The sequence below is a fragment of the Cornus florida genome, unplaced genomic scaffold (genome assembly GCF_030987335.1).
Source record: "Cornus florida cultivar Cherokee Brave unplaced genomic scaffold, ASM3098733v1 CherokeeBrave_3.0.0_Hap2_Chr08, whole genome shotgun sequence".
Taxonomy (NCBI): domain Eukaryota; kingdom Viridiplantae; phylum Streptophyta; class Magnoliopsida; order Cornales; family Cornaceae; genus Cornus; species Cornus florida.
In genome coordinates this window covers 36810037-36831348 of record NW_026775578.1, presented here as the reverse complement: position 1 = coordinate 36831348, position 21312 = coordinate 36810037, and the positions used below count along the sequence as shown (strand labels likewise).

The 21312-nt window shown below is 34.1% G+C and overlaps 1 protein-coding gene across 5 annotated transcripts; it reads right to left on the bottom strand.

The window, feature by feature from the left end:
- Positions 1-34: 34 nt before the first annotated feature.
- LOC132271312 (uncharacterized) lies at positions 35-16768 on the bottom strand. 5 transcript variants are annotated; one of them, XR_009469702.1, is made up of 14 exons: positions 16504-16768; positions 15089-15141; positions 11187-11355; positions 11014-11077; positions 9698-9777; positions 9411-9564; positions 7151-7212; positions 6846-6908; positions 6582-6640; positions 6412-6461; positions 6182-6263; positions 5874-5929; positions 1890-1933; positions 1620-1721 (listed from the first exon to the last, which is right to left on the bottom strand). XR_009469702.1 is itself a non-coding variant. In XM_059772655.1 (13 exons), the coding sequence occupies exons 1-13, from the start codon at positions 16648-16650 to the stop codon at positions 390-392; spliced, it is 1242 nt and encodes a 413-aa protein (XP_059628638.1). In that variant the 5' UTR covers positions 16651-16762; the 3' UTR covers positions 35-389. The 5 variants fall into 5 exon arrangements, 2 of the variants coding, with proteins under 2 accessions (XP_059628638.1, XP_059628639.1); XR_009469703.1 differs by having other exon boundaries at positions 6412-6458; XM_059772655.1 differs by lacking the exons at positions 5874-5929; positions 6412-6461 and adding an exon at positions 35-408 and having other exon boundaries at positions 1476-1721; positions 16504-16762.
- Positions 16769-21312: the final 4544 nt, after the last annotated feature.

Genomic DNA, 21312 nt, shown 5'->3' with positions numbered 1-21312 from the left:
ATTATTCAATCACAAGGTAAAGAACAAACCAGTGTGAGATGGAGCAATCGTTAACGATCGCAGGGAAAACAATTTTTATAAATTGGGCTTAATAGGAAAATTTAATCTACTTGCTTGGAACTTCAATCTGGGGATTTTTACCGAAATACAAAGAAGCTCGGCACAACATTGCCATAAACGTAAACTTCGGATAGCACAAAGCCAATCTTTTAACACACTGCATTGCGGAGATCTACAAAGTGTTTACTTCTACCATCACAAGATCAATAATTCAGAAGAAAAGTACTTAAAATGAAGCAAGAAATCTTCTTCCTATATAAAATTTATAGCATTGAATAAAGAGGAGGAATACATATTCCAGATTCATCCACTCAACTGCACTTGTCAGGCTAGTACCGGTCGTGACGCCTGATAATTGAGAGGCAAATGAAGAAAGAATCAAAATCAGATTGAAAATATAAGTCGCAATATGCACGCGCGCGCGAGCACACGCACACGAAACTGGCCGGATATTAATTGTATCTTCAGTATCCAAAAAATTGGATCAATTCAAGTTCTGTTGGGTAACACAAACATAATAGTCGGTTCAAAGAAACCCTAGAATGTGTGAAAGGTAACCCAGGCCTTCATTAATCTGATAGTCCAAACATGATGTCACATGGTTCTGGATTCATTATTAGAAGCAACTTCTACCACCTATCAATACAATTACTTGAATTCTAAAAGGCAAGGTCAATTTGCATCGATGCTAAAAAAGAGGGAAACAATTACAGAGAGGTAGGCATATGCACTCATTATTTAAAATATATATATTTTGCATAAGCAAATCGAAGTGAGCTGATTTTTATGAACATATTTTCACATAAAGCATGAAGTGTTCGACAATTAACTTAATAAATGGAAATTCGAAACGAATAACAGACAAGTATGAGGGAAATTTTGAGGCGTTTTCAGATCCAAAACTGAAGCACTGGATCACCCAAATGCTTCGAAGAGTTGAATTTTGCTGGACATTATTATTATTATTATTAGACACCTCACGGTCCTCACCTTATGCTTTCATCTCCATAATTACAAGTATGGATTGCAATTAAAACTGAAAAAAAGGACTTCAAGTTATATAATTCCTACCAAGTAAAAGAAAATTAATTAGATGATTTGAATCCATTTAACTTAATTTTCTTTTAATATAGAGTACTAGATATATAGATACTGCCTAAAGTACTCGGAACAAATGGTCCAAGATCACATATAGATAATTTATGAAGTGTGAAGTTGGATGCAAAGCATGTACCGGTAAGAGTAAAACCGTAAAACATACTCACCAAAGCAGTTAAACTCTCTCACTTCTCTCCTTAGAAATGAAAAAATCAGCAGAGTATGAACAATAAACAAACAAAAGAAAGAAGCATACATAGAGAAATAGAATGGCAGTGGTGCATTTGTAACATTTAATATATAGAAATAACAAATACCTGTGGCGATCATAATCCCTGGAACGTTCCTTTGACCGTGACCGAGATCTCCGGCGACGACCTGAATTATAGCTGCGGGACCGATCTCTCTCCCTATCACGCTCCCGATCATGCACACGATCACGATCAGGATACCTATCACTATCTCTGTTCCTGCGATCGTGATCCCTTGCCCGTTCACGGCTATCTCCTCGATGCTGATCTCTGCTGGCTTCTTTGTCATGTTCTCGGCTTCGATCTTTTGATCTTTATAATGATAATTTTGCAAGAAAATGAGGACCAAGACAAATCCAAAGAGACAGCAAATGAATAGAAGTAATACCCAACATTTCCAATCCCCAACCCCCTTCTCTCCAACCAAAAATGAAAAAGAACCAGAAAAGACAAAGGTCAAGGTTAAGAGATCCTGAATACCTTCTATCGTCTTCAAGGGTCCTCCTTTTCTTGTTTCTTTCTTCCTGACAAATTAATTACCAAGAAAGTACTACTGAAACTTCTCTTAACAAAATTCCATAACAGTTGCTTAACTTTTCGAAAGAAAAAAAAAATAAAAAATTTCCATAACACTAGAACTAGGAATATTAGCATGCAGTAGACACTGCACACATAAAAATAATTGAACTTTGAATTTTATTAATATTCTTTCTATCACAATTTCCTTAAAAAGGGGAAGGGAATAGAAAAATAAAATAAAATACAATATCAGGCAGAACTAAGAACCAAATGGAAAGACAACATTGATATTCAAGCACCAAGAACCCACATTTCTACGCATCATTCGCAGACTTTAAACGATATAGAGTAAAGACTTATTCACTAAAGGGATAATCTCAAAACCACAGTAATTATTTTGCCCACTAACTTACCTTATTCACTCCCTCTCAGACAAGTTGCTAATTACCCTTCAAGAAGGCCATAAAAAGCTGAGTCTTTGAATTCAATGGAGTTGAATGAACAAATGATTCAACAAAAGCATAAAGCAGAAGTCACACTACCAAATATGCTTCACTCACCCTAATCAGTGCGGAATATCAAAAGAACAAAGGAGCACACATCAAATAAAGCTTTCTCCTTCAGCCCAAGAAAAGAAAAAGGGAAAAGAAAAAATGCATAAGCCTTGACTCTCATACAAGTTCACTAAAATAGCATAAGGGGGCGCATGTGTGCTGCCTGCCACTAAAAGTTATCAGAAACAATCTGAACAATACCCTCAGTTTTAAGAAGGCATAAGGACGTGAAACATGGCAACTCCACTGATGATGGCACAAGAAAAGTCATTTCAAAAAGCAGAGTACTTTAAGGCAAGAGGTGCCCTCAAAGGCACTCAAACCCATTAATTGAGGCGCAAAGTGCCCACCAGAGTGAAGCAAGGAGCTAACTAAATTAATCAATAGAGATATATCAGCACAATCAATGTAATTATTATTTAATGCTAGAAATTCCATTCAACAAAATTTTTAACATAAGTTAACCTAGTGTAATCAACTAATGATTGAAACAATCTTACAAACACTGGACCAATCATTTGATTCATTTTTGGTCAGACAAGTAGTTCATTTGGTCAAATTATAAAATTGAATTCTATAGTTGATCAACTTGAATTACACGGAATAAGTGTTACAGAAATGAATAATTAAAATTTAATATACATTTACTACATATTAGAGATCATAAACAATGTATTCATTCAAGTTGTCAATTGATGTTCTAAATTTTCCTAAAATTACGCCAATGTCATGTTTTACCATAAGATTTGATATATGAGATACAATAGCTATGTATTACTATAAAATGCATATTATCAGACTCCTTTTTAATTTGTAATTTGAAAAAAAAAAAATTTATTTCACTCACATTGGTTCTTAAAGACCAGCAAAAAAAGGCTGGTTTAGTCGGTTGAAGTGATTTTTATAAGTTATATCTAGTTTCTTAAACAATTTGGTTTCCTAATAAACCAAACCAGAACAGTGACTAATACAGGTTGAAGATCTTTCTCGCACTAGATTAAAATTTGTCAAAGATCATGTATCATATTACATACCATTCGAACCATCAATTTTCTTCACATCAAGGGAAGGGATAAGAAATCTGCATCAAAGCATATATTCATACTTGAACTTCCAAAATATCATATAGAACAAGATAAAAAAAGTGAAATATTATATTCATACACTACAGATTTCTCCTCAATCTCTTCTGAATTGAACAGGGCAAAGAACAGGCAGGAGTCAGATACCATGACTGAAAATACTTACTGAAACCAATATGCAACTAAAACCACAAATCTTGCCTTTACTTGTTAATATTTTTCCTTCAACTCCTCTACTGGTTATTCTAAATTGCTCAAGATTAATATGCCCTAGAGAATAACAAAGCAGAATGGAGATCTCTTTCATTTGTTTTTTAAGAATATGAAGGACAAAATTGCCTGCAGATCAAAGCATGGACCTTACTTGGTTTAAGCCACTAAAATATTCAAAGTTAAAAAAACATAGCCTCCATGAGGCACAGGCATCGATGCTTGTAGCTCTAATAAAGGCATTCCCTAGGGAAGCTTGATGATATCTGCCTTGGCAGGAATCAGGGGAAACCAAGAACTTCATTCACAGCTTGCCTCAATTCATGATAAGCTTCCCTCTTTTTTTTTCAATCTCAGGAGGAGAGGCTAGAGTGTTCCTCCTATATCTCACAACTGTTTCATGGAGAGGACACAAGGGATAATTTGTTGGTCAAATGTGAATATGCTATGGCTCTATGGGAACGGTTTGAGAATCTGCTGATATGTCGGAGAGGGTCGAGTGTTCCCTCTTCTCTGCCTTTGCTGTTCTAGAAGGTATGCCCTCTGTGTATGTACCTTTATTGTATTATTTTTGTTCAATAAAATTTCAGCCACTCGAGAAAAAAATATCCCCCTTGGCAGGGATGTCTTAAGACACCCAATATACTGTTACCCTTGCCTGAGCACCTAGACGAGCAAGCAAACACTTTCGCCTACACTGCGTGACAAGTCAAACCAGACAACCACCAAATATTAAATTACAACTGCTTGAGGACCAATTCAACAGCAGGCCCCAAGAAACATTTTAATAAACAATTTGGAACAAGAAAGGAGTGAATAAATTGATTAAAAGAACCATTAAACATCATCTAAAGAATGCATAAGTAACATATATAAATAATAAATAACAATTGACTGAGAGTACATCAAGAAGTGATCTGCAGAATCTTATCTTCTCAGATTTGGTGAGTTAGCATTAACAGCAACGAGACTATAGTCTCCTAAACATGAGGTTGCATGCCTCCAGATTAGGATATGTCAACCAGCCAAAGTCAATTATAGGGCTGCACCAACCTTGATCTGTAAAACTAATCTAATGCTCAAGATCGAGTCCAGTTCAGCCGTACAACAGGCAGTCTTGCTCAAGCTCAGCACCATTTTTAACTTAGATGATAGCCTTTGCTAATCCTAGCTGGATTAACAGATGAATTGCATGCCAATCCGGCTTCTTTATGCATTAAAAATAGGAGGACATTTTTGTTCATGCGAGTAAAAGGAAAAGACAACACTACAGCACCATGCAGCATTGCAGCTTTTAGAGAGTTGGAACAACATTTTATAAAGCTGGATAAACTTAGATGATCAGCCTTTGCTCAGCCTAGCTGGATTAACAGATGAATTGACATGCCAATCCAGCTCTATACATGTTAAAAATAGGACATTTTTGTTCATGCGAGTAAAAGGACAAGACAACACTACAGTATTATGTAGCTTGTATAGAGTTGAAACAGCATTTTATAAATGCAATCTGAATTGTGATTAATGTCACATAAAAGTTGGTAGTTTTCTATGTTTTGACTTTTCTCTTGTAAATTTAGTGAAGAAATTGGAGTCTCAAAACTCATGCTAAGTGACAGCATACAGCAAAAAATACTTCAAAGCCTCACTCTAGCCAGACAAGCAAAGTCCAAAGAGCCAAGCAGCAGATTGTTTGCCAAACAAACCAAAAATTGAGCTTGAGTTTGGCTCATGAAGTCCACCAGACAAGCCTGTGGATTTTTACCAAGCCGGTTTCAAGCTGCTCGACTTATTTTCCAGTTCTACTCCAGAATTGGTATCTATCTATCAAACAGTCGAAGTGGCTAGAGTCCATCAATCCTGTTTTCCTTAAACATGAGCACAGGTTACACAGATTTTGTAACTTTTTGATTGCCCTAATATGAAATACTGGTTCTTTCAACCATATTTCAGGATGTTTGTGCTGTTGAAAGTTAATTAATATATTCATAAAGCAGCTAACTTTACCTTTCTCTTTTCTGGGACACCTCAATTAGATCCATATCCAAAGAAAATAATGAAAATATACAACAAACACTCTTCTCCGAGGTTAGAAAACTCACAGATGGAATATTAACTGAGAATCTCTATAGAAGAAAGTGAAACATTATACCAGCACCTGAATCAACATATTCAGAGTACCTTAAGTAAATATCAAATACATGATAGGCAAAACAAACATAAAAATTCCAATTAAGCACAACAGCACTACTTCCAAAAATGTAAAGACATAACAGATGATATACAAACCATTCAAGGCTCAAAACTCCATTTTCATTATTAACTTATTATGCTTAGTCTTCCCCTCTTAGCTACCACTAGCATGTTTAAGACAAAGAAGTAAACAAGATAAGAAAATGAACCATCTTACCTGAAGCTCAGCTAACTTCTCACGGATTTGAATATAACCCAAGTGAAGCTTTCCTCCAAAATGATCTGCTAAACGTCGATCACTGAAACAACATAAATAAAATACTTCACTCACTAAAAAATAAGATTATTCAGAAGCTTTGCCATATAATAAAATATAATACAGTTGCCCCATTACTGTGAGCTAATTATAGCATGATCTACAAGCATAAAAAACAGAAAAAGACGCACATGCTTTAGCTCCAAAAGTTTATCCTCGTAAAACTGGGCCCAAAAGCCTGCTGGTGACAAGGAGGTATAATCGCCAGGTCAAAAGCTGAAGTACTTGAAACCCCAAATACTAGTTCTTTTGCGGTCCTCAAAAAGCTATAATATAAATGAGGACAAAAATGAAAATTTACCTGTCATAAACGCTCAAAAATGCTCCACAAATGTCACAGACACGTAGCTTCTGATCAGTCTGTGAAAACAACAAATTACAACATGAGAAAAGTTGTACACTGTTACATAGTCAATCCTGTAAATTTTAAAAGTGACTAAAAGCTTATAAATTTCACATGAAGGCAACAAGAATTATAACACTCAAAATTTGTTAGAAAATATGATTCTCCCTTTTTAAAGATAATGGCAATATGATTAAAAAGAAAATGAGAGGAAAGACTCACAATTCTCACGTCAACCGCAGTGTATTTCGAGGAATCCGTAACAGGTTCCTGCCGAGGAGCCAGCTGAAGGAAAAGGAGGTATAATATTAGACATGAGCCAGAGGTAGAAAAATTTCTTACCTTCTCAAGAGAGGTGAAGAAGAAAAGTTAAATTTCATGAACATGAGTTAAGATGAAATAGATAGCAGTCAAAGAAAAATGGACCTAAGATGTTCAAATTTTTCTTTGAGCCAAAGATGTAAGAACTTTGAAGCTTTAAACAATATACTATAGTATAAATATTATCAAAAGAATAGAAAATAAACCCTCTTAAGTGCTTCAGCCTCTTCCAGTGCTTTCTGTGCTTCATCGACCATTCCTTGCTCACCTGAAAATGTATAGGAAATTGAGGATCACAGCACTAAAATATGTTATTTATTTAGTAATTAAATGGTGGCCACATAATTAAAATAATTCAAGAAGTCTTTTAATCACATTCACTCATACAAGTCAAGCCTACAAATGGACTACTTCAAGCCAGCTACATGACGCTTCTACACCAATTCACTCAGGGAAAAAACATCATGCTTTGTAGTCCAAGTCATGAAAGTTTAAAAAAAAAAACATAAACAATTAAATAATGATAATAAATAAATAAATCTTTGTGACTTGGAATCCAAAAGTCAGAAAAAATACAGTAATTGATACACTTACTGGCATTGGTACCAGTATTCACTAAAAGGATATCTATAACAGCTGAATTTAATATCCTTGTACTCGAGCAACCATGAAATCAAGCATAATAGTTTTCATCAATACCATACTAATGGAACCAAGCTCAACGTCAAATCTACAGCAAGCCTTCCAGATTTTAAGGAGAGCCCTCAATGTATAGACACGAGAATACAAGATGAGAGGTGGCGTCCTGGTGGAGTGAACATGAAGAAGGCTTGTGATCCCTATCGGACCGGCTAAACTAAATGAAGTGTGTAGACTTCGGACTGGGGTGAAGAGAGCTAATTATGTTGTGTAATTTTCTTCAAAAGCTCTTAAAGGACAACAATGGTCCCCTTTTCAATTTTGTTATCCTGCATCTTTGGGGAGCCTTCAACAAACTCAGCATAATAGTTAGAAAAGATGGTCAGGTGAACAGCTTCAGTATATGTACAACATAGGTGATAGGACACCAAATCAACCATCTTTTGACATAGTTTGAGTTGTTTTAACTTTTAACCACCTCTAGTCTGAGAATTAACTTCTTTTCCTTTTTTGGTAGGTAGTTTGACAATTAATTAAGCAAAAATATGGAATCGGTAGAATTAATGGTGAAATGAGGCACCCCTTTCAAACAAATACTATGTACAGCAACATCCTTTCTGCAAGATGCTTCAAATTGTGATCTTGTTTGAAAGGGGCATCCGAAGAAGAGTTACCATGGGTTGATTGTGGTGACCTATGTGGGCAAGTGCACATGGGCGGGTGCGAGGCACTGGCAGGCTACCGGGGCGAGCTACAGGTGCACAATTCCACGTCGCCTCGGTGTGGAAAGGGGAAGTGCTATATATGTAGAATTTGTACACTCCAATTGGAATAAGGTCTTTTGGGGTAAAACCCAAGAGCAAACCGTGCGAGCTCGGGCTCAAAGCGGACAATATCCTACCATGTAGTGGAGTGGGTCGTTACAGCTATAACTGTCAATTTATACATACACACATATATATATATGAGGACTAGCATTTGTGGTTCAACTTGTTCTACATGATTGACAAAATTTCCATTCTTTCTTTTTCTTTTCTTTTCAAACAAATTATTAGAAGTCTCTTTTAGTTTCTAAAAACTAGAATTGACAGTTCTACACCATTTAAGCACTACTTCCAAGTCCCAATCTATTGATTCACAGATAATTCATCCACCAATTGTTCTCCATTCTTAATGAATACCAGTAACAATACTGATTTTATTTCATTTTATTTATTTTATTTTTTGCATATCTAAATATTCAATTAATGATTGATCTTCTTTTAAAAAGTCAATCTCATTGCAAAGAACATGATGTTTGAGCTAATGGACATTCTTACATTCATCAGTCAGCTGTCATTTAGGGGCCTTGCCTTGAAATAATTCCCTCATGTTTGTTCAATAATGTTTTCTTGAAACAAGAATTAGACAAAAAAAAAAAAAAAAAAAAGGTAAAAGTAATAAGTTGCCAAGACAACAGTTTGGTTTATTGCATAAAACTCCATTTTGGGAGCGATTTGCATTACTCATAAGATTTGCATTACTCATAAGATATCTGTAATTGCTCAAGTATAACAGGGACAGAGTTATAAATGCAAAACATAATTAGTACTACAAAATTATAATAGAACCAACAATTTTAGGAAAACTGCAGAGTGACTGATATAAAATTTGAACAAGAAGATGAAAGGGAAAATAGAGGACATAGAGATGGCTTCACATGTTGTTTACAAAGTAGCAAATTCAAGAAACACCACCCAAAAATATAATAATAATAAAACAAACAAAAAGAAAAAAAGGAAAAAAAAAAAATGCATATATAATATAAAGGGATCTTTGAAGGTATACCAAGATCTTCTGCTTTCTGCAGCTTCTCATTTATCATTTCTTGTGTGCGAGGATCAGGAGCAAGTTCAGGTAAGGGCGCCAGTGGTGGAGGGTTTGGAAGGGGTTGAGGTAATGAAGCACGGTCTTTATTGAAGGCATCCAAAAGAAGCGTTGACTGCCATATGAAAAAGATAACCGTTTATCACACATTATTCTAGAACATAAAATCAAGTACCACATACTGAGGCAGCATTTTACTCTGAATTAAATAAGTGACGGGTGAAATGTCTTAAGATGCTCTTATATACCTGTTTGTCAGCTCTTTTTGTTCTGAGTTCTTCGACCACTTCCAAAGCTCGAATCTTCATATCTGTATTGCCTTCAAGATCTGCGACATTGAAATTTTCATATAAGACCCTTCACTAAATCTATATCAGCTAGTTTCTTCCCCTCACAGTGGAGGATGTCAAAAACTGAGCTGCCTTCACAGTGGCAAACAAAATACTGAAACCATTTGTCAGCCAAGGAAGAAACTTATATACAATAATCTCATGAATAATTCCTTTTCAACGGAATCAATTGAAACCATTGTTGGTGCAGCCCACACCCCCGCAAAAGAGTCAGTCCCAACCGAATCAGTTATTTTAGCACTGCTCTACTCACATATTGATACAATTTTTAAACTAAAATACAACCTATAAAAACACAATTGTAATAAGCAACCAAAAATTCCGTGTCATCTTGATTTACCTAAAAAAGTAAATATGGTCTGATTGATCTTTATTTCATTCAACCGCATCTTCTTTATTTTCCTAGTTGGTACTCACACACACATACCTCCACTAAGGTTCGAACCCCTGACCTCCCTTTGGGAAGTAGGAGCCCACCCGCATCTTCTTAATGACCTCATATTTACTAATGTTCAAGCATATAATCTACTACCTAAACAATTGACCTTTACAGAGGGGGGTGTTTCCACAAATCAACTTGTAGCCCCTAGACAGTAATCAAAATAAAGGCAAAACTATTTTTAGCTACAGGAACAATCACCAAAAATAAAAGTAGAATTCCTATCATAACAAAGAAGTGTGAATCTTAATGCATATCATCTTTCTAATTCAAAAGGTTGCTTCTTATTGGAATTCACCTGAATAAACTAATACTTGGTATGCTATACGTTCCTTTTCAATATAAACAGGGAAAGTAACCAAACAAAACAACATATTTTAAGAAAAACCTATGGAAATGAAAACTAGAATTTTTTTTTTTTTTTGATAAGTAAGATTTTATAAAAACGCTCAAAAGGGGAGCGGAACCCAAGGAAACACAAGGGCCACAAGGTGCCTTAAACCTTCAAAGAGGCCAAAAATACAATAATCTCCTCAATAGATCTATAATCTCTGGAAATAATAGAGAACTTAAGCATAGAAATAGATTTCTTCTTTCCGTCAAACGAATAAACACCATTCTCAAATATTCTGATGGCAATTTGAACCAAAATGAAGCAAAAGAGCATAAGCATACGAAGTTGCGGTGCAACAAACTTTCCAGCAGAATTTAGAAAATACAAGGCCAACAAAAAGGATATTGACCATCTTACAAAATACTACATAAAGAACTTTACCATATTGATCAGCTTCTTTTAATTTTTCCGTGATCTGCTTTGACAACTCAAAAACCTCAGGTGTCTGCAATTTAAATGACTCAATAAATCATCAAAAATAAAAAATAAAGGGGATAAGGGAAGGCCGCAATAAATGATGGCTAAAGAATGTGGCTTTGGATGCTCAATCAAACCTGGGTAACCTCAGACACAGAAATTGCAATAGCAGCTTTAGCATCCTCTTCATCAAGACGCTTAAGAGCTCTTGCAATTTTTCTGTCACACTCAACAATGAGCCTATCTATAACATTCTCCAATTCACTGTCATAGTTATCAACACTTTTGCCTTTGGCTTCTTCATATCTTGAAAGAGTTAAAAGTAACATGGGAGAAAATGAAAACTTCAAAATATTATATACCAACAAATATCACCAGAATTTGTTATCTAGCTACGAAGAGAAGAAGAAAATACGACTATATGAGCTTACAATCAACATTGTTTAAATAAGTAAGTATAATCAATTAAAGAATATACAAATTGACTGAAAATGTACAAAGGTATTACAATTTTATTTTTAACAATAATTATATTGCAATCATTGCTTAGGAGGAGGATGATTTATTGGCTTTGATGGCTAGAACCAAAGAAATGTCAAAAATAAATATCAAAAGTACATATAACACGTCAATTTTAAAAACATCAATATAAAACATCCAAGAAAAAGACTTTGATATCCAATGTGTATCAATAACTCTTCTTCTTCTTTTTTCTTAGTTTACTCACACACACATTCCTCGACTAAGGCTCGAACCCCTGACTTCCCTTCGGGAAGTAGGGGCTTGGTACCGCTAGACCACTAGCCTATTGGTAACTCTTCAAGTTCCAAAAAGATTTTTTTTTTTCCACATTTTGTTTGTTTCTTGATGGACGATAAGTCAATAACAAAAAATACTATTAGTTTAGGAAAGTCTTCCTTCAATGATGTTAATGACAAGTTCCTCAGCTCAAATGAAGAATGGCTTTATATTAACAACATAGTGCTCTAATTCCATGCCTCCACACCAAGTAACCAAAATTGGTTTGCCATGTCAGATGACTTATAAATGATATTATTGATCAAATAGAAGAACGATTTCTGCTAATGTGGGAATCAAATACTTCCTCCGTCCCAAAAAAAAAATGTCCCTTTTTGGAAATCTAACTTTTTAAGAGGATGATTTTTAGTATTTTGCTAATGTGAGAGGATAACTTCTGCTAATGTGATTGTTTACTTTTTATAAGTTCAATGCAAGAAGGTTAAATTGGTAATGTTCCAAAAAAAAGTACTTCGACTTTTCAATTGGGACATTTATTTTGGTATAGCCAAAAATGGAAAGGTGGACAATCTTTTTTGGGGACGGAGGGATACTAGTTAATTTGCATTGAAATGAAATCACGTCAATGATGCAATCTGCCTTTGCAATCAGCACCTCAACTAGTTGTCAATGACCTATTTTTCATTTTCAAAACACCTCCTCATCCACCGAGGAAGCTGCCACTGTGACATCCCACATTGCCTGGTAAGGATAAGTTGCTTACACTTGATGCCTCCTACCTGTGTACAAAGGGCGCAAAGCGGACAATATATGGAGAGTGTGAGGCAAACCCCAACATATGGTATCAGAGCCAACCCCAACCGGAATATGGGGAACGTGCACAAGCCCATGAGGCATGAGGGTCATGCCATCGTGGACGTTGGGTCTCAAGGGAGTGATTGTGACATCCCACATTGATTTGAGAGGTGGGGGAAGTTGTTGGAACTTATAAGGGGGGATGCGTCCTACCAGTGTAGATGCATTTTAAAACCTTGAACACCAAGAGGGTGCAAAGCAGACAATATCTACACAATATGAGGCGAGCCCTGACAACCACACTACCACAAGAAGAAACTAAATTTTGGTCCAAAATCATATAACCAGTAAATGACCTTTGTTGCATTATTTTTCCTTTTTCGTCAAGAGGATGGGGCTTGTTAGCATGACGACTAACTTTAAGTTCTCCTAAAAGTGATGGACACACCACTGCCCCCACGTCCAACTATAAATTGAACCTACACCTTTCAAGAGACACCATTCATTCTAACTAAATTGCTGGTAGTGTATGGTGACCTCTCATTTTAAATAATCACTTACACCTACACCTCTCAAGACACAATTCTATCTAACAATTGTGACCTCTCATTTTTAAGCGATCACTTGACTATTAGGCATCAATCAAATATCAATTTGCTAAACACAAATTGAGGGCACGCATTGACTCCATCAAAAGGATGATTGAACTCTAATGACTGCAGCAAGGAACAAATTGGATTATGCACATGCGTAGAACACTGTATAGCAAGGCCATGAAGCTTCCGCGATGTTTCTCCATTAAAAAGGCGGAATGAGAAAAACAGGACTGCAACTAAGCATATTGGGTTCAGACCATACATTGCTTTTAAGCAATATCTATACTACAATTAAAAGTGTAAAGACTTTTCATTTTTACTGTTTTTTTTTGGTGTGCGTATGTTTTTATACACTTCTTATTCATTTCAAGAGTCACACATCTTGAGTTACCAACTGAACATATTAAATACACCACTTGCACCTCTTGATTTACCCACTGAATATAATAGTCTTGTTCTTCTCTCTCATTTATTCAGTTTTCATGCTCACAGATAAAATTAAAATGTGAGAAACTATGTGTTTTTCTCTCTCTTTTCACTTGTTAGTAATGTTCGAGAAGCAAATATCATTAGACATGGGCCCTAGATCATACAGAAGGGAGAAATAACTTTTGCACATACCTGCGAGTAGAATGACAATTTTCTAAAGGATTTTCCATATTATTCTTTTGAAATTTTATTTGATTGATTTAATTTTTTCTTATGTTCTTTTGATTGCATCCATTTGTTTACTACATTTATGTGCATATACTTTGTCCTAACAATGGAGATGTAATTTCTTGAAGGTGGTACATGTGGAAATGTTCCCCTCAAAGTCATCAATCCAAAAAAATCCTAGATCTGTTTATACATGTATGAGTTTGATTGTGAATGAAGATAGGATTTTAAAGCAGCCAACTCACACATCGCCTCTTTACTTGGGTATTCCATCACTTGAAGTGAGAAAATTTTTAATCTTCATAATTACCTAGATGTTATTCATTTTTTCTGAAATTATTTATTTAGACTTCTAAAAGGTTTCATGCATCTACATGAATTAGGAATGATTCTTATTTTCTTTTTGTAATGGATGAAGCAATTTCGGCAATGTAATGGATGAAGCGAGAGCAGGCAGAGATAACGAATAAATTTATACCACCAAAATAATTATTTATCAACTGAATCATGACAAAAAGTGTTGCCCATTAACTAAAAGCTGTGACCATTTTCCGTCACCTGGATTCTCATTTCTGTTCCTTATAACTAAATTCAATTAAATGTATGAACCATCTTTGGTTTTTCATTTAGACATAACCAAGAAAGAGATCCACAAAATTGTAATTTTTGCATCTAGATTGCTCTAAAATAGATATGCGGTCAACTCAGAGTCGTGAAATCAAAAATCTCCTGAAAGTTTCACTCAAATTGCTTTTGAATTCCCAGCCCACGTCTTGATTCTCAAAGTATGCCCCTAATTCTCAAAATCAGGCAAGAGATTACAATACAAGGAATAAAAATGGAAGATTCAAAACTAGAAGGATCAAGTGTAGGGAGTAGCAAAAACAACAGCAAAATATGAAACAGGATTTTGAATGGATTGGATACTTGACAATCATGTTGCAAAAAATAGTTTTAGCAACTAATTATTTGGCCCACCCTTTTGATCGCCGTTAAGGAGAAAAGAAACTAAAGTTATAGCAATTGCTCAATTGCCCAAATTCATCCTTTAGAAAGGCATTACAAAGATTTTACAAAATAAATAGCAAATTGAACCCTGAAATTATGCTAACATGTGATTATTGATTGTACCAACTCCCATATTTGGATCACCTCTTAGTTTCATATAATCTAACATTTATAAGAAGAAAAACTTAAAATTAAATTCCCCATGAGGGTTAAAAGAAGGATACTCTTTCCTCAGCTGCAATGAGTGAACCTTTGGGCAAGGCCCCATATCCATTTTCTGAAATAGAAATGTATGCAGAACAAATAATACATTAGGAAGAAAATAATTATAGCATAATAACCAAGAAGTAAAGTTCACCGAAACAAATACGTCAGTGCACAACCATTCATTGGTATATTTCAAACCAAGAAATTGGACAGCTCATCTAATGAATATTTTAGTATTATCCAAATGTCCCATTATAGTTGTCCTTAAAAAAAATATTGCCCAATACAGCCATTCAACGTACATAATTAGCTAGTAATGTAGGGGAAATCCGGGAGGATACGGGATTCAAAGAAATGTCAGAAGGAGTGTAAGATGGAAGTCCTTGAACCAGACAAGCAAAGGTTAGGATGACCTCTAGGGAAGATAAGGACTGTAATGCACAATAATTTTATTCAAGATTGTAATACTTAATTAGACCATTAATGTGTCCGGTGCCCTTTTATTCACATAATAATGCTATTGGGCTGTTCATCCTACCCCCTTTTCCTCCCAATAGAAATAGAGGGAAAGGCAACCCTATTCAGTTTCCGCAACACAAGCGTACCTCGAGAATCAATTTATCAACTCTATTTTTTCAGTCAACCAAATCTATTCTCAATGTTCAACAGATAAAACAATTAGATACAGTGTGGCTACTGAGAAATCTAAGGAAAAGGTTGAAAGAATTTTTTTTTTTTTTTTTTTTTGAATAAATTTGAAGTCTAATTTTACATAATTCAGCACCAAAGAAGATGGAAAATAAAATTGACGGAGCTAATTTTCTCATACTCAGAAGAGCCATTTCAACAGAAAAATACTAAATACAAAAACTCTATGCTCTTTTTGTAGCTGTAAATGTGTGAAAAACGCAAACAAAATAATAATAATAATAATAATAAATTTTAAAATATATATAGCTACTTGGTTATATTCTCCTCAACCCCTGATCACATTATCCAAAAATAAAATTACAAAAACCTTATGCCCTGTTCGGCCGTCTGAATGAGCTCGGAAAAAGCATTTTTGCGATAATATTTAAAGCATCCGGATACCCAAAATAAATAAATAACTAAATAAGATCTAGAACTTTCTAAAATCACATGTTTTCTGATTTGATAATCTTCTTTTTTATGTTTTCTGAAGCATGAGGACACGCCCTATATTTTCTTTCCGTTTCCGAGAAATCCAATCAAACGATTAGGTTCACACACCAGTTGTCTGTGCTGAAACCTCAGCATTCAGGTCTAGGTCTAAACCATAACAATATAACAATGTAACACAATAACATCACTTAAGAATCAATAGGTTTTCTATATGTATGTATATCGATTAAAATATATATATATATATACATACATATATAGAGAGAGATATTTGGATGAGGGTACGTACAGTTAATTGGAAGAGTTCGTGAGGGCAGAGACCAACCAAGAAGAGACGACAAACGTCACGATCGTAGTACTTTCGATTGACTTCCCTCACGTCCCCGTTCCGATTCGCTCCCATCAGAACGTCCAGTTGCTTTCTTAGGGCATCCATTTTTTCTCTCTCTAAAACCCCTTTCTCGCTCTAGGGTTTTGTGTACTGAAGGATATTTGGTTCGGAGAATTGGGTGAAAGACTTCGAACCCTTGGCAACGTATATAGGTATAGTTACAATACAATACAATACAGCAAAAAGTTTTTCTACGTATGCCCCTGTTGTTGGATGCAATTTCAGTTTTATAGGTATTTAGATTTTTATCATTTTTTTATGGATAAAGTGCAAAAAAAAAAAAACCCTTTTAAACTATTGCCCTTTTGCAACTAACCCCAAACTAAAAACTACCCCCTAAATTATTAATTTGTTGCAATTAAATTTGTCATTTCTTATTAAATTATTTTCATTATATTTTTTCTTATCTAAATATTAATTATACTATTTACCTTAATTTTATTATTAATATCAATTTATCATAAAAAATAAAAAATAAATAGATTTGTAACTACCATTTTCTAAAATGATTAACTTATTATTAAAATTTTATTATTTATAATAAAATTGCCGTTACGCAAGAAAGAAAAGGTTCTACACAGTACACAAGCTCCCGTTCTACGGTGTGGTAGCAAGACCAATAGGGGATTGGCTCCGGGTGTAGATAGGGTAAAATCAGCAGGGGTCATGCAAATATATGGGCCAATTTAAAAAAAAAAAAATTAATGTAGAAAAATACCTTCTTTTTTATATAATATATTGATGAAAATTTAATAAATCACTTAAATAAAAAATACCTTCATTTTAATGTAATATATACATGAAAATTTAAGAAATTAATTAAATTATTTTAAAATTTTCTACTTAAGAGTTTTATTTAAACAATTAGTTTAAAATTTTAAAGGTAAAATTATGCAAATTTAATGGAGAATATGTCATCAAATTAGTATGAATTTTTTTCATAATTTATTTTTTAAAAAAATTAAGTATAATTCAATAAGAAAGGGCATTATGATCATTTAATGAAATATAGTTTAGACATTGGGCCATTTTGCAACAAAATGGGATAGTTCAATGGGTATTATGCACAAAATATAGTTAACGGGGGTTATTTGCAAATTTGAACATAGTTCTACCGCCCGGGGGGGGTTTGCACTTTACCCTTTTTTTATCGATTGAGAGATTTTTTTGTAAAAGTCATGAAATATCTTATTATTGGATATATATATATATATATATATATTATAACATGAATTATTAGAATTAAATATAGAGTGTTGATTCTTACAATATAAAATGGTCCTCATGAGTCATAACCTAAGTCACATAAAGTGGGAACGGGAGTGAAAGCGAATTTGAGAACAGGAGCGAAAGCGAATTCGAGAGGAGGAGCGTGAGAGCGGTATAATTAAATCATAAGCAGGGATAATTTGAACGGGAAAGTGCGCGAAGCGTGTTAGCTGATAAGGACCTTGCCTCTTTTAATGTCACTTTTATAGATACATTTTTCTTTATTTAAATTTTTTTGAAATTGTTATTGTTAAAGTTATTTTTAAAAATCGTATTTTAAGGGTTCAAGTCTCTACACGAACAAAAGAATGTTTGTGAGTTATAGCTAAAAACTAAAAATATAAATAAATAAATAAATAAAATTGGTAAAGGTAATATTAGAAAATTTATGGAACAATATTAAAAAAAATGTGTTTAGAAGGATATTTATCCATTTAAAAAAAAAATTTATTGTTTGATATCAGACTCAATGAAATAAGCTCAACACCACTATTATTCAATTTAATAACTATAAATCAACTATCGTAGATATTTTCAATAATGATTTTAAAATCATGATCTAAAATGAATGTTATGGAATAACATGTGCATTAAAAAAATAAAAAAATAAATTGAGATTTGTTTCTATTTAACTCTTAAAGTAACAATATATATATATAATTTTTGAAAATTAACTTTCTTTTTTTTTATTTCTGTATAAAATAACATTTTAATATAAATAAATTAATTAGATTAGTTATACTAACATCTTTTAAGATCAACATTGTCTTCTTATAAACCAAGCGTGTTGAGAGAATCGTGACAAAGAAGGATATTAGCTATCCATTTCGCCTTAAAAATTGTTTAATAAACAATTCATCTCAAAATTTATTTTACGCTAACATTGTTGAAAATTTATACATCAATACATATAAATAAATAAATTCTGTTACCTCAGTAATCCGAAAATGCAGAACCGAATAATCCAATGGCTTATGTCACGATCTTTCTACCTTGTCCGATAGAGCGGCTACTAGAGTCCTCTATATGATTTCCACAATCCAAGACCTTGGTTGATGGCTACCAAATTGATTAATTAGGGATAGAGGGAATTCTTGGAGATCAATTATGGGATAGAGCAAGAGAATTATGGGGAGGTTTGATTTTTCACATGCTTCTTCCTACACTATATACACCTATGTACATAGACAGAAAAGAGCAATAGTGGACATTCCACTTGTACTTCATGATTATGTTTTATTCCTTCCACCTCAAAAATGGATGCTCCCGTACCATTTATGCAATATTCTCTATAATGCACAATGATAATGTTTTTTCACTTCATAAGTGGACAAATAATCTAATATCACCCACTCATCTACATAAGGAGAGTTCTTAAATCTCCATATCTCTCATCTCTACCTCATCTCTACATACAGGAAATGGATTGTGCGACTGGACGAGAAATAATAGTGTAGAAGTACTATATTAAACTACTATCAAACTAACATAGTACATCATTACCAACAAGTAATCTCATCTATGTCCCAGACTATTTCGCTACACCAGATTCAGCACCCGTTATCCTTCTCGAGACTCACCTCGATGCAATGCTTGTAATACCCCTAATTTCAAAAGGATAGTCCTGGTATTTAATTTATGTTTTAATTGATTTTTTTTTTAATTATTTACCTTACTTGACTTATTTGTATTATTTGAATTAATTAAATGGTGTTTGAATTTTAAATTGTTTAACTTGTGGATTGGTGTTTTATTTGCAATAATTGATGACTTGTTTAATGGTGGCATATTGGGGACGGATTAGTTCAAACACTAAGTCCTACCTATTTTGAAATAAGATTGATTAACTGCAAAATGTTAAGTCCTACTTATATGTATGTATATGTACCGGTATGGGATGGTGGCATATTGGGGATGGATTAGTTCAAACACTAAGTCTTACCTATTTTGAAATAAGATGGATTAACTGCAAAATATTAAGTCCTACTTATATGTATGTATATGCACTGGTATGGGATGGTGGCATATTAGGGATGGATTAGTTCAAACACTAAATCCTACCTATTTTGAAATAAGACGGATTAACTGCAAAATGTTAAGTCCTACTTATAAGTTGATGTCAGGTCAATAACCCTTTTGAATGACACACCTTGAACAGACTTTATATATTTATGTTATGGTGCCATGGTATGAGCTTGAGTCTCAGGACCATAGTTAGGGTGCGTATATCGCCTAGGATGGATAACTGGACGGTGGTTTCTGTTCCCTGGTAGGTCTAGATACACATGACCACAGTATGTGCGATTTGCATGGTATCTCTACTCAGGATGAGACGTACCACTTGGACTAGTGAGCGTCCTATAGTATGTAATTATATTTATATGGACTACTCTAGATATTGTTGAGCTATCTAGGATGTATCTGCGTATCGGGTTTCTGATTGGATCGCAGTAGAATAGGACTTACATGTGGGCCTGACCCACTCCTTTATTTTTTTCAGGTGCTCGTCAGTTCCAGGGTTAGAGTTTGGACGTGCAGAGCAGATACAGCTATTCATTCCTCCGATTATGTAGGAATCTTCTCTATGTTAAGCTTTGGATTTTATTATTATTATTTCAGTATCTTTTGGAGAATTTTTATTAAGGGGTCCAATGGATGGATTCCCGAGTTGTAAACCTATAGAGTTTAGGGTTTAACAGTTTTCAATAATTATATTATCTTAAGGATTTCATTTTATATTCTAGATTAGGATTTTGTCTTCAGTCTTCAGCTGATTATTTCAGTTTGGATTTTAGGGGTCCACTAGATGGATTCCCGAGTTGTATCTATTTTGGAGATTTGGATTTTTATTAATCTTTATCATTTGGAGGATTTTTAAATTTAGTATTATTTCCAGCTTTAATATTTATTTCGTAAATCTATTTTGAAATCTGTATTCGTTTATGTATTAATTGTTTGGTATCCCTCGGATCTGTGCTCGGACTTGATCACCCGTGGCTCTAGAATCGAGGGGTATCACAATGCTTGAAACCCGTAATCTATAATTGTACACGTGACTATATCAGGAAACAAAATTCGACAGAGTCGCCCAGGCTATGAGTCACAATATGATAATGTATCGTAAAATTATCTTCCATAGCTACTGACGTTAATCCAATCGGACTTAACAGCTTTCATATATATGCCTCGTCGAATCGCATCAATCATAGTCCTTTAGGTACATCCTAAGGTAGCAACATTAAGTTATCAATTCATAACGTAGTCATTGGTCATAAGGACATAAATTAAACCAATATAACATGGTCCTTAGAACTCACATAGTGACAAAACAAGGATATATTCAGTCATTTCTATTGATAGTCGTCTAGATAGCACATTCAGTATGTTTTGTATGCTACGACGGAGCTCCCACTTAATTGGGCATGTCAAGCTCATAAT

Bases quoted from the DNA above. Each gene is read 5' to 3' on its own strand.
- LOC132271312 (XM_059772655.1), bottom strand. From the start codon at position 16,650: ATGGATGCCCTAAGAAAGCAACTGGACGTTCTGATGGGAGCGAATCGG. The intron at 9,778-11,013 runs GTAAAGTTCTTT...TCAATGTCGCAG, and splicing joins AAAAGAAGCTGATCAATATG to ATCTTGAAGGCAATACAGAT. The intron at 9,565-9,697 runs GTATATAAGAGC...TTCATATGGCAG, and splicing joins CAAAAAGAGCTGACAAACAG to TCAACGCTTCTTTTGGATGC.